Genomic DNA, 13,611 nt, shown 5'->3' on the forward strand with positions numbered 1-13,611 from the left:
GCAGACAGGAATGCAGGGACCGCGCACACCTCTGCCGGCTGCTGATGGCCAGAGATGGCGGAGGACGCCAAGCACCGTGGATGGATGGAACCAGTCAAATGGGCAGTGACAGTCTGGCTGAGGAAAAGTAGGCTGACCTTCACAGGGCAGCACTTGGAGGTTCTATTCTGACTGGTCCATGAGTTGACCTTCAGAGGCTGATTTTTCACTGTGGGGGAGAGGTGACCCAAGAGCTAAATTCCAGTCTCTCCTCTCATAGTGTAACAGCCATGGCAGCCCCGGGGCCCCCTTACCAAGACCTTTCTGCGGGGCCGGGGAGCGGAACTCCATGAGGTAACTCAGGTAGGGTTTCTCCGTGCTGATCTCGTAGTACCGGATGTTCCCATCACCCTGGGGGCCAGGGGAGAGGGAGGGAAGGAAGAAGGAAGGGTAGGGGAGGGGTTCAGCAGATCCTGGTCCAGGAGGCCACTGAAGTGAGCCTCCACCAGCCCCCAACATGCTCAAAAGGCCACGGAAGCCTGGCTTCTAGGCCCCAGTGGGGATGCCATGCGGGACTCGCTGGGGGTGGTGGGGTGGTGTGTGTGTGGGGGGGTGTGTGTATGTTGGCGGGCCTATAGACAGTCTTCTCGACAAACAAGATCTCCTGGCAGGTGCCTCAAATCACATCATTAGGGATGATGCACTCCAGGCTCTGATCCTTATTTCCCTGTAAAATCTGGCTCCAGTCCACCCCCAAGGGATCCTCAGTCACTGACACCTGAGTAAAATGAGCATCCAATGCAAGGGTAGGTTTTGATAGAAGACAGTGGGGCCGTTTTGGGTCGGGAGAAGGGCAGAGGTTGGGCTCTTTTTGGGAGGTAGGGAGGGATTGAGGGCCCCATGGGGGCAGAGGTCTCCCACAGGCTGCCCCCGTCCCTCCCCCACCTTCCACTACCTTTCCAGCCAGGTAGAGCATGTGGGTGTCAGCGTCGTAGAAGGGGAACAGAAGGCCAGAGAGCCCATCAATTTCCTCCTCAATCAGGGGCATGGACAGGTCCTCCTGCAGGCGGGGGCCCAGGATCAATATCCAGGCAGGATAGCAACTTACCTTCCCCAACTCCAGCAAGGCCCCGGGGCTACAACCCTTTGACATCACCCTCTTCCTCGCCTCCCACAGCTGACCTGGTCCCAGAGGGCGATCTGTCTCGTGTTCCACCTGGAGACCCCCGTGGTGAGAAGCCGCTTCATGTTCCCCAGGAAGACCACCCGGTTCACTCTGTGGTTTTTGCAGTTCGCCTCCTGATGGAATCAGAGAGCTGGTGAGCCAGGCCCCAGACACTAGGGTATGGGGCTGGGCTGCCTGGAGGGCCCCAGACACATATCCGTGTCCCCACTCCCCGAACCTGTGGATGTTTCCTTGTTTGGAAAAGGGTGGTTTTCACATGTGATTTTAAGTGAAAGACCTCGATATGGGGAGACTCCCCCGGATCACACTCAGGGGTCCTAAATGCCATCACTAGCGTCCTTATTTAGAAGAGAGAGGCAAAGGGAGATTCCACAGATGCAGAAGGGAGAGAAGGTCGCGTGACTGTGGAGGCAGAGACTGGACTGGTGGGGCCACCAGCCAAGGAAGCCCCCAGAAGCTGGGGACACCTTCCCGTGGACGTCTGGCCTCCAGAACTGTGCGAGAGGATTGATTTCTGTTGTAAGGCTCCCCGCTTACAGTAGCTTGTTATAGCAGCCACAGGAAATGAATACAGGTGCTGTGGAGCACGGAGCCCTGGGACCAGGAAACCAGACCATATCCCAGAGCGGATGGGGACATGGACCAAGCCCCAGGCAGGGCTGGCGCTGGGCTGGATGCCAAGAGCCCTCACTGGGGTATGTCTCAGCCGTCACCACAACGCCTACCGCAAGGGCTCTCTGAGTATGCGGAGCTTGAGGCTCAGGACAACCGGGACTCATGCTGGATCACTGCTGGCTGACTCACTTCACCAAGACCTCCTTCTAACTGGGCCGTCCTCTGCCTCTGCTCCTGCCTCTGGGCACCTCCTTTTCCTCCTAACACGCAGCAGCCTTTTGCCAGGATGAGTCAGCGTCAGGTAGGAACCAGAGGCTGGTGGGGCAGTGCAGAGAGCCGGGCTGGTGTCACTCACTCTGGATTTTAGTTCCAAGTTCTGCCAAAAAGTGGAACCATGGAGGAGTCCCTCACCCTCTCTGGGTGTGAGATGGAGCTTGGAGGTCTCTGCTGTTTTATATTTTTTCTGCTCAGCCTGGGCTCTGGGGTCCAACTGGCTGGGTTTGAATTCTAGCTCCTCCTGTAACTCTGAGATTCAGGTCTGTCACTCTCCAAGAAGCAGTATTCCCATGAAGGAAATGGATAGGAAGAGTAGCAGTGGCCATCTCAAAGGACCGTCACAAGGATTAAATGGGGGTGGGGGGAGGGCGACGTGGAGCCCACAGCATAGTCATGCCACACAATGAGCTCTGAGTAAATACTAATGACACTAATAACCATAGTGATGATTGTTTGTAATAGCAGTTGTTGTAGACGACTTTCTGGTCCTGCAGTATTGGGTTTTTCCAAGATAAATGCATCAGTCTTGCTTGTGTTAGGTGGTAAACCTCAGATCCCATCCAAATTTTCCAACCCATCTAGTGCCACTACGAGCAGGGAGTTGGTACTCAAGAAATGTAAATTTCTTACTCCCAAATGGCACCTAATCCCTTCCTCGGAGTCAAGGCCCAGAATCAAAGACCAAAACTGGAGCTTAGTTCACCATCCACCTCTCCACTTGGAACCACCCTTGAGGCTGGCACCTTCTACCATCTCATCCCATGCAGGTGGCTGGGCAGTGAGTCCAAAGTCCCCTCCTCCTGTGCCCACGATGAGCACCCAGGGATTCATGTACAGAAGGGGGTCACCACTTTGGTCTTCAGAGCAGGCAGAAGAATCCCATCTGGGGAGAGGGGTAGAGTCTGTGGGGATGAGAGAGGCTACCGAGGTCCCTCTGCACCCATAACAAGGCAGAGCTCCTACGAGCATAGAAGGGCCCAGAACTAATGGGCTGGTCCCCAGAGGTGCAGGGCTGGTCCCCAGAGGTGCAGGGCGGGTACATGGAAGAGGGGAGCCAGGACAGTCTTTCCTTTCAGGGCTGGCTGACAGCAGAGCCCCAGGTCCCAATACCTTTCCTACCCCTCAAGAAAGATGCGGGGCGTCACCTGCAGGACGCGGCCAGAGCGTGGCTCAATCACGCGCAGTTTCTTGTCCTTGCACGTGGTGGTGAGCAGGCTGCCGTCAGTGTTGAAGGACATGCAGAGGATCACGTCCGAGTGGCAGTCTATCATCTTCACCGGCTCACCCACGTCCAGGTTCCAGATGAGGACCTGGGAGGGCAGACACGCAGGAGGCAGGCTCAGCCCTGCTGGGAAAGATGCCCTGTGCAGGGTCGCGTGCGCGGGGATGCAGGACCGTGTCAGTGGGTTCTACATCAAAGGTGGATGTGTCCCTGTCACACAAATCCACCACTGTCCTTGGGCAGATCCCAGCCCCAGCCGGGGCTCAGTTCCTACTTCTAACAAAAAGGATGAGTATTCCTGGCTGGGTTCCATACCTATTTTGAGGGCATACCTGGGGGTAGGGGTTGGTGCTCCATTCTCCCCGCCAGCAGTTTTGGGTTCTTCTTTTTCCTACTAGGAGGGTAGAGACTACTTCTTGGTTAAGAGATGGTCAGGTAGAGAGTGTGGGCATAGAGTGGGCATTTTTTTTCTTTTTTTAAATTTTTATTAGAGAAGAGTTGAGTTTCAGTGTTGTGTTAGTTTCAGGTATGGAGAGGGCATGCTTCTCTGGTATATCAGGGCTGGAGAAGGCAGTAAAGATGCCTCCAGCTTCTGTGGACCGCAGAAATGATGGGCACACAGAAAATGCTCAGCTGTGTGCATGTCAAATGAGCAAATGAATGAGTGACTGAATGGATGTGACACTGGCTAACAGGCTTGGGAAAGTAACAGTGCTCTCTACAGCCCCCTAAAGATGCCCTTCTCTCTCCCTCTGCCTCCCTGCTGAGCTGGCTCTGGCCACCATGCCCACTGGCTGCCCACCTTGTAATCGTAGCCAGCACTGAAGAGGATGTTGTTGGTGGTGGGGTGCCACTCGACCAGTCCCACACGCCGGCTGTGCCCGTGCAACTCCAGGAGAGCCTCCGTCATGTTCCGCTTCAGCCCACCCTCGGGGATCTCCCAGATCCGCACCTGCAGAGCGGACGGAGGGCCAAGGCTGGTGGGGGCAGGGCCAGGAGAAGCCCTGCTGCCCCTTCCTTGGACACCAGATCTGCCTGGTAAGACACCTCCTGGCCAGGGCAGTGGGCAGAGCCTGGCTGAGGCTGGGGGGAGGGGGGAGGTTGCAAGGGGTAGTTAGAGAGAAGAGACCACCTTCTCTGTGCCTTTGGGAGGATCTTCTCTAAGGAGTCTCTGCAGACCTTGGCAACTATTATCCCTGGCATGTTGTTACTGTTTCAGTCTAGCCAGGCCCAGAGGACCACACAATGAGCAACTTTTAACAAGTGCTGTGTTCAAAGCCTGTCTCTGCTTCCCTTCCCACGCCCGTCTATGAACGCCTTCAGCCTCAGCGCCTGTTTGTACCACATGGCCTGTCCTTCACTCTGTCCCCCACCCAGAATGGATACTTGAGCAGAGGGAAACCCATCTGGGAGGCTGGGAGGCCTCCTGAAGATGATGAACTAAGGGCAGAGAAGGGTGAGGTGCTGGACCCTGAGCTGAAAGCATATCGAGCCTGGAGGTAGTCTTGTGGATGCTGATAAACAAGTGGGAAGAAAAGAGGAAGATGGAATTCAGAGAGAGGAGTGACCATGTGACCCCAGAGAGAGAAACTGAGCAGTTTCTCTGTCATCTTTGAATTGCATGCATGCATGCTCAGTTGCTAAATCATGTCTGACTCTTTTGGGACCCCATGGACTGTAGTCTGCCAGGCTCCTCTGTCCATGAGATTTCCCAGGAAGAATACTACAGTGGGTCACCATCTCGTTCTCCGGGGGATCTTCCTGACCCAGGGATTGAACCCGCGTCTCCTGCATTGGCAGGTAGATTCTTTACCGCTGTGCTACCAGTGAAGTTCGATCTTTGAATTACCCCTTGATTGTTATGTTAATGTTGGTAGGCTTCTGTTTCTCAAGCCAAACATACTTTGCACAGTTTCAACTATAAATGGGGTTGGGGGTGAAGTTTTTACCTTGCCTTGCCTACTGGCAGAATAAAATAAGCTACTGATTGTAAAAACTTGTAAAGTATAAAATGCTCTAAAGACCTATGGGATTATAGTTCTTGTTATAATCATCATCATCATCATCATTAATACCATTTATTGTGATCTAACTGAGTGGAGAGGAAAAAGCACATGTGATTACAGCTTAGGACACCTTTATAACAAATGTTTTGAAAATCTGAACTCCACACTTCCTAGAAAGGAGAAAAACAGGGAAAACAGCTTTGAGATACCATTTATAATCTTCTATTAATAAAACAGCCAACTGAAAGAAACAGTGTTGACAAGGTTATACTGGAGTTTATGGATTCCATTGGTGTTGGTAGTATTACAAATCAGAGCAACTCTGTTTTGGAAACAATTAGGCAATCTTTACCAGATTGTTCCCCCTTTGCTGCTGCTGCTAAGTCGCTTCAGTCGTATCCAACTCTGTGCAACCCCACAGACAGCAGCCCACCAGGCTCTGCCGTCCCTGGGATTCTCCAGGCAAGAACACTGGAGTGGGTTGCCATTTCCTTCTCCAATGCATGAAAGTGAAAAGTGAAAGTGAAGTCGCTCAGTCATGTCCGACTCTTAGCGACCCCATGGACTGCAGCCTACCAGGCTCCTCCGCCCATGGGATTTTCCAGGCAAGAGCACTGGAGTAGGGTGCCATTGCCTTTTCTGGTTTCGCCTTTAGTAGGAACTATAAAGACATTTGTATTATATTCTTCAACCTAGTAATTTTGCTCTTAAATTTCAATATAAGCAAAAATCTCCATGCATGAGGATGTTCACTGCAATGTAGAAAATTCAGAAACACTCTAAGTGACCACCATTAGTAATTTAATATGTCATAGCAACATGCAATATTAACCATTCAAAGATAATCATGATGGCTCAGAACAAATAAGGGAAGTATGCTAAAGAAAGCCAAAGGCAATCCCAAAGACAGGGAGCAAGGCTGGCAACTGGGGGTGTCCCTAAGGGAATTCCCTTGATGTGGTTTCCTTTCTTGGCACTTTATCCTCAGAGTATAGAAATGAGTATTTCCCACACATATGTTCTCCTGAAGACCCAGCTCTGAACATACAGACCACGGGAGGCTCCAGGTCTAGCCAGGGATTTATGGTTACTCTTGGGAGCACCATTCTCAGCTTCAAAAAACATATTTGAGAAAAAGTTTATAATTAGGGGACAGTTTGATGTTTTTCCATCCTCAATGTTATAATCTCCTGTGGTTGTCCCAGCTCTCTAGGAAAGCCCAACACTCCACATAGCCCAGCATGCTGGTGGCAGCTGGGGGGAGGGAGGTGACAGAAAGGTGACAGAAAAGACCCAGTATGCTCCACGGTCTTTCCCTGACCGCCCTGTGCAAAGGCCTTATGAGATGAGGTCTCACATAGAAGGGGCAGAGAGGGTGGAGTGGGGACCAAGGTAGATGATTCAGTAGTCATCAGTAAGACATGCATTCTTGGGACTTCCCTGGTGCTCCAGTGGCTAAGACTGTGCTCCCAATGCAGGGTTCAATCCCTGGTCAAGGAACTAGATACCACATGCAGCAACCAGGAGTTCGGGTGCTGCAACTAAGACCTGGCAGAGCCCAAAAAAAAAAAAAAAAAAAAAAAGACACACATTCTTCTTGTCCTCCAGTGTCCCAGAGGAAGGTGACTGTTGAAGAGTGGAGACTAAAAAATGCTTGTGTTACACACACACCCCCCCACACATTCAATACCTTCCGCTTTCTTTCTTTTTTATCCAAAGGGATGCTATGATCCATACACTTCAGCGACTTGCTTCTCTCATGTAACAAGAGCTGATGGGCATCTTTTCACACCCTCACGTGGCCCTGCCTTAGCTTTTTAAGTGGCCAGAAGGACAGCTGCTTTGTGGCCATGCCATGATGGATTTAATCAACTTCTGTGAATGGACACCTGGGCTCTGCCCACTTTTCTCACTGTTGCGATTCATTCTGTGATGATGAGGCCTGACATACAAGTTTGGGCATGGCCAGGAGTATTCCTGTAAGACACATGCCTAGCAGTGTTTCACTTTTTTAGTCACTGTAAAATTGTCCTTCAAAACTGTCCCAGGCTTCACCAGCAGAGTCTGTGTTTCTTTACCTATATCTCTAAAACTGTACCTTCAAAAACAGGTTTTGGGGACTTCCCTGGTGGTCCAGTAGTAAGGAATCTGCCTGCCAATGGAAGGGATACGGGTTCAATCCCTAGTCTGGGAAGGTTCCACATGCCACAGGGCAACTAAATCTGCCCACCACAACTATGGAGCCTGTTCACCCTAGAGTCCACGCGCCACAAGCGAAGCCTCTGCCATGAGAAGCCCACGGTGCGCTGTAACTACAGAGTAGCCCCCACGCAGTATCGAGAAAAAAAATATCAAAAAGCCCACAGGTTTTTGTTCTTGGATCAAGAAGGGCTTCCCTGGTAGCTCAGCTGGTGAAGAATCTGCCTGCAATGTGGAAGACCTGGGTTCGATCCGTGGATTAGGAAGATCCCCTAGAGAAGGGATGGCTACCCACTCCAGTATTCTTGCCTGGAGAATTCCATGGACTATATATAGTCCATGGCTTCACAAAGAGTCAGACACGACCGAGCAACTTTCACTTTTAAGAATGCCATCTCTCTGCTGTTGGATCTGCAGGTCTTTGATTCTTAGCAACACTGGGTATCTTTTTCCCTGTTCATAGACTACCCTTGTTTGCACTTGACAGGAAGCTTGAGATGCATTCAGAGTCAAGGGGATGAAACTTTAAGGGGCAGGAAGATAGGCCAACGTGGAGGTGTATGGGGGCAAAAGGTCTTGTCTACGGACACCTCATACTGTATCTTGAGGACAGCAGAGAAGCACATACACACACGAGCCCATGGCATTCAGTGCATACACACTGACTGAGATAGGAGAGAAAATCTGGCCTGTAAGAAAAATCTTTGAAACAGAAAGTTGAGCCTCACTCATTCCATATACACCTCTTGTGAGCCAGGCCCTGGGTACCAATGGGATGGATGCTGAAGTCACCCCATGTCTGCTCTTGATTGGCACACAGTGGGGTCACAGGGCAGAGAGCCCATGGAAGCACAGGGATGGGGGAGCCTGAATCCAGTCTGGAGGGTGATGCGGTGGGAAGATCCACAAGGCGCAGGGTTAGAAGAGGAGATGTTGACCCACGTTTGAAAAGACAGGTTGGAAATGTGGGGAAAGATGAGGAGACAGAAAAATGACTCCTGTGAGTGGGTGCAGGCACAGTGGGTGGAAAATTAGGGGTGGGTCGGCCTGGCTGGTGTGGAGTAGGCCAGCAGGTGACAGAGGAAGCCAGAGGCTGGACCTGAGGAGCCCTGCTTGGGCTGTCTCAGAAGAAACGCTTTTTCCAGAACAGCCTGATTACTGAGGATCCAGCTAACTGAGGCATCCCTGGGTCGCATCACGGGCAGTGTAAAGTAGAGACACCAGGGAAGCTGTGAAGAGTGGGTCCATTCAGGCTGTAATCCCAGGGCCCAACTGCTGCTGCTGCTGCTGCTAAGTCGCTTCAGTCGTGTCCGACTCTGTGCGACCCCATAGACAGCAGCCCACCAGGCCCCGCCATCCCTGGGATTCTCCAGGCGAGAACACTGGAGTGGGTTGCCATTTCCACCTCCAATGCATGAAAGTGAAAAGTGAAAGTGAAGTCGCTCAGTCATGTCCGACTCTTAGCGACCCCATGGACTGCAGCCTACCAGGCTCCTCCGCCCATGGGATTTTCCAGGCAAGAGGACCGGAGTGGGGTGCCATTGCCTTCTCCGAGGGCCCAGCTAGATGACCTTAGACAAGCCAGTTAACCTCTCTGAGCCTCAGGCTCCTCATCCGGATGATAAATCGAGAGATACATGCCTTTCAGAGGTTAGTATTGAATGAATCTGAACTTCAGGGTCCTTGTGAGTGTGAGGCTTTCTAGCTGCCCACACAGGTTGGTTTGTTGGCATGACAGCTCTGCCTGGTAATGAAGGGGCTAAAAGGGGAGGGGGCGGCAGGTGGTGTCTATGCCCAGGCACAGCCGCTGGACTGGCTCCAAGTCCAGAGGAACGAAGGGCTGCAGCGGGGGAAGCCAAGAATTGTTTTCACCAGTAACTGCTAGAATTGGGTCTCAGGTGGAAAATGCCCCACAGGGAAGGAAAGGGGAGTCTTGCCTTAAAACCCCATTTGATTCCAGCCACTTCGCTTCCTGGGGTCCAGTTTCTTCTGCTGCATAAAGTAAAATGAAAGTCACTCAGTCATGTCTGACTCTTTGTGACTCCATAGACTATACAGTCCATGGAATTCTCCAGGCCAGAATACTGGAGTGGGTAGCCTTTCCCTTCTCCAGGGGATCTTCCCAGTCCAGGCATTACAGGCGAATTCTTTACCAGCTGAGCCACAAGGGAAGCCTTGCTGCATATTGAGACAGTATTTGTTAATCTTCCAGATTTCTCTGCTTTCGACACCATTGAATGTTATCACTGGGGAAAAGAGACTACTTCTGTTTGATCCACCACAACAGCTAACAGCTGGCAGCACACGCAACGGGAGCTCAGAGGAGGAGCTGGAGTTCACAGAGGGCCCAAGTAGCTGGAAAGGAATTCCAATCCCTAAACATTCAAGGGATTTGCTGGGAACAAAGAGTGGATGGGCGCGGTAGGTAGATCTGCTCAGAGGTTGCTCTGGAAGAGGTTACTTCAACAGGAAACCCAGTAGAGTGTGCCAAATCGGATTTCTGGAAGGAAGGGGAGGGGAGAAGTGGCAAAAGTGCTTTCTCCAGCTAAGCCAGCTGTGTCTGGGACTGTCCCTTTCATAAATCCCTGAGTCAGAGCCCTGTTTAGTTAAAGCCAGTTACAATCAAGCCAACGAAATATACCTAGTCACTCCCTGGGTCGTGTTGGACACTGGGGGCCAGTCCTCAGCCAGTAAGTAGCTCACAGTCTTGCGGGGTTGATGGCAGACACGGCTAAGGCAAGGCGGGTGAGAGGCACAGTTCATAAAGCTGCAAAACCAAGTGTCCTGGTGCACAGGGGAGGGAGCACGTGGCTGAGAATGCGAGAGCTTTGTGGCCCACCAGCTCCATTCCAACCCAGGCTCTGACCTTATCGGCTGCAAGACTTCATCAAATTTTCAACCTCTCTGAATGTCAGTCTTCTCAACTGTAAGAATAATTACACCTACCGTTATCGTTGTTACAAAGACGAAATAAACTATATACCCTACCAAGCAGATGACTAATACATTAGTAATACTTAACAGTGCTTTGTTGTTTAGTGACTAAGTCGTGTCCAACTCTTTTCGACCCCCTGGACTGTAGCCCACCAGGCTCCTCTGTCCATGGGATTTCCCAGACAAGAATACTGGAGTGGGTTGCCATTTCCTTCTCCATAACAATGCTTGCTTAATATTAAGGATTATATACAAATTTTAGACAGGTCACATTTTAGATGTGATTTCTATTTTTCATATGTGCTTTGTGGCCCCCTGCGTAGTCAATGAATGTGGTATGAAGTCTGTCTCCGTTTTACACAATGCAAATACATCTCCTCTTTAAAATTATTATGTGATTATGAAGGTGTCTGGCTGGACCTCTCTGCTTTCTGATACACTGAGGACTGTGGCTGCTAGTGACTTAGGCCCAGGGCCTACTCAGCCCCTCTGAGAACACTGTTACTAAGTGACAGAAAGCCCTGGTTAGGGGAACTGCTTGTTACATAGCTACAGCAAATAGTACTTACTGCCTACATCTGTGGTATAGGAGCTCAGAGGAGGAGCCGAAGTTCATAGTGGTCCTAAGTAGCTGGGAAAAGATATGGATTCCAACTCCTTAGTATTTACTTAAAAAACCACTCTTTTCGGAGTAGTGTGGGGAGGAATGGGCAAGTATAAGGTATAGTCTCTGCCTTCCAATAGTATCCAATTCAGCTGTACTATATTACATAGCCACGAGCCCAGGATTTCCATCCAGCAAATCCACAGGTACACTGCCTAGAGCTGAGGTCAGAGCAACTCTTTTCTCTTGTCTTTTCTGCAGTGAGAAGAAAAAAAGCATGAGGGTCTTGCCCAGAAGGTCTTGGAACACCCACCTCCTTATTTCTTCCCAACTATTCGGCTTGCTACTAGACACGGAGTGCATCACCGCTAGCCTAAACAAGAGACAGAGCCTCCGAGTTTAACGTTGCTATCTTCTGACCACGTAACTTGTTCCTAATGTGGGAAACAGATCACTCCAAAGAGAAGGCGGAGAGAAAGGCCACCCGAGGATTCAGGAGAGAGCACAACTGAGCGTCTACTGTTGAGAATCTTATGAAGGGGCTGCCAGCAGATGAAATGAAATGGTACTCGTGAGGTTGGACACAGGGAGGGATATGTGTTACTTATCATCATTATCATTGTTATTATTAATGACTCTCCTTACATAGGTGAGGAAATGAGCCACAGAGAGATTAGGAAACTTGCCCAGGTTGCACAGCTAGGAAGGGAGAAGCTGGGATTCAAACTCTGGATTTGAACCAGGGAAAATGCCGTGTTTCTCTCCTCTGAACCCCTACCCCTGCTCATCCCTTCCTTCTTCCCTGGATGGAATCTGACAAGCTAGAGAGGGTGTGGTCCGTCCTTCTGCTCATCTATTCCAAGAAAGAGGTGCTACTCCCTGGCCCCAAGAATCTAAAAATTACCCCATCTGGGGCACAGACAACCTTCCAGGCCTCCCACTGATGGTCAACTCCTCCATTCAAGGGTGGGGTCTTTAAATCCACTGCCCTATTTCTAGGACAGGGAACAGTGCCTGGCACATCATAGACACCTAAGACACGCTTGTTAAATGTATGAACCAACAGAAGAACCTGAGAAGCCCAGAAAGCTTCCGACCATCAGCAGCTTCAGCAATGAGTCACCCGTGGGGAAGCATGCTAGTTTTCGCTTTGGCCAGTGGTGAGCTGGATAGATGGCAAAACACCCCTTCAGTCCTGAATTGGAAGGGGGCCCTGGTGGGGATTTCTTTCCTAGATTTTAAGGCTTAGCATTCAGCTTAGTCCTTTTGGGAAACCAATGATGAAAAGCCTAAGAAGCACAGAGTGACATGCATAATGGGAAGTATTTTGAAAAAAAAAAAAAAAAAAAGAGTCTGGGTCTCTCTCTGTCCCAGCCCTCCAGCTTGCCCTCACTGGGACAGGATATCTAAACACCTTGGCCCACATTAATGGTTATGAAGTTCTTAGTAGCCAAGAAACACTAGATTCATTTTGCTCTCATGATAAACCATTTTATAGCAGGGGAACTGGGGCTCAGAGAGGTTAAAGAAGCTGGTAAGATCACAGATCTGGGAAGTGGCAGAGCCAGGATCTGAATGTAGGCCCTTGGCCTCCCAAGCCTGGCTGCCTAATGATTGAGCCACCCCTCCACACTGGTGGAGTCTCTGCAGCTGCCAGGCACATTGGTGAGGCCTCTCAGGGCTATGTGCTTCCATCTCTAAAAGGAGTGCGATGCTCCCTTCCAGCTCCAAGAGGTATTGGTTCTCAAGTTTATATGTGTGTGTAGGAGGGCAGGGGGGTGGGTGGCTTCCGGCTGCTTCCAGCAGGGCTGACATCCTGCCCCAGCCCACCCCCAGCTCCTGGAGGGGTGGGGAGCATCACCTCTCCTGGGGGAGTTGGGTGAGGACGCTGCTGGATGGAGGAGCAGTGGAATAGAAGGGAAAGGAAAGATACTAAGCCCAGGAGAGGGGCCCGTCTCCCTCTCCCTCCTCCCACTCTCCTGGGATCGCTCTCTCCTTTCCTTGAGATGTCAGAAACCTCTCTCTGTGGCTGCTGGAGAAGGGCTGGGAGCATGAGGCTTGGAAAGCCATAGCGCCCTTCCCTGCTGCCTGCCAGCCGCCCTCCCTAGCTGCGGCAGAAGCTATAAAAAGCACAGCCCTTCAACAATAGGTGACATCACCCAGCGGCGGAAAGAACTGGATTCTGCCAGATGCCAGGGAGAGTTACAGCCCCCAGACTTCCCTCAGGATGGGAGCCCCTTGGGAAAGGGCTTGGTATGCTCTTGGATCCCTGAAAGGAGGGGCTTAGACTCTGGAAGACCTCCTCATGCCCTAAGGGAGAGGAGACTGGCCGGGCGCAGATCTGGGGGATGGACTTCACTGGAGATTTTTCAAGGGATGGGGATATGGGAAAAGAGCTGGGAGCGGGGTGGAGGCCAGCTGGACCCCCTCAGTGTCCTCTGAACGTTGTGAGACAAGCAGAGGGTGGGGAGTGGGTGTGCAGGGCCTGCCAGGGTCTCTCTGGGTCCCTTCGGGGGCTGGTTCCCTCCCCAGCTCTGGCATGTAGCAGTGCCTGGCATACAGTATGTGTGCTGACTGACCTCTTAACCTT

General features: G+C 51.2%; 1 protein-coding gene across 3 annotated transcripts in view; it reads right to left on the reverse strand.

Moving 5' to 3' along the window:
• Nucleotides 1–13,611, reverse strand: part of CORO2B (coronin 2B) — a 147,129-nt gene that overhangs the window by 10,845 nt on the left and 122,673 nt on the right. For all 3 annotated transcript variants that reach the window (XM_044925383.2, XM_006054778.4, XM_044925384.2), the window contains exons 4-8: nt 4,081–4,230; nt 3,202–3,366; nt 1,162–1,278; nt 935–1,039; nt 294–390 (exon numbers count right to left, since the gene is read on the reverse strand). In XM_044925383.2, the coding sequence (XP_044781318.1) occupies nt 294–390; nt 935–1,039; nt 1,162–1,278; nt 3,202–3,366; nt 4,081–4,230 (634 nt within the window). The remainder of the gene's footprint in view (nt 1–293; nt 391–934; nt 1,040–1,161; nt 1,279–3,201; nt 3,367–4,080; nt 4,231–13,611) is intronic.

This window comes from Bubalus bubalis, chromosome 11 (genome assembly GCF_019923935.1).
Source record: "Bubalus bubalis isolate 160015118507 breed Murrah chromosome 11, NDDB_SH_1, whole genome shotgun sequence".
NCBI classification, from domain to species: Eukaryota; Metazoa; Chordata; class Mammalia; order Artiodactyla; family Bovidae; genus Bubalus; species Bubalus bubalis.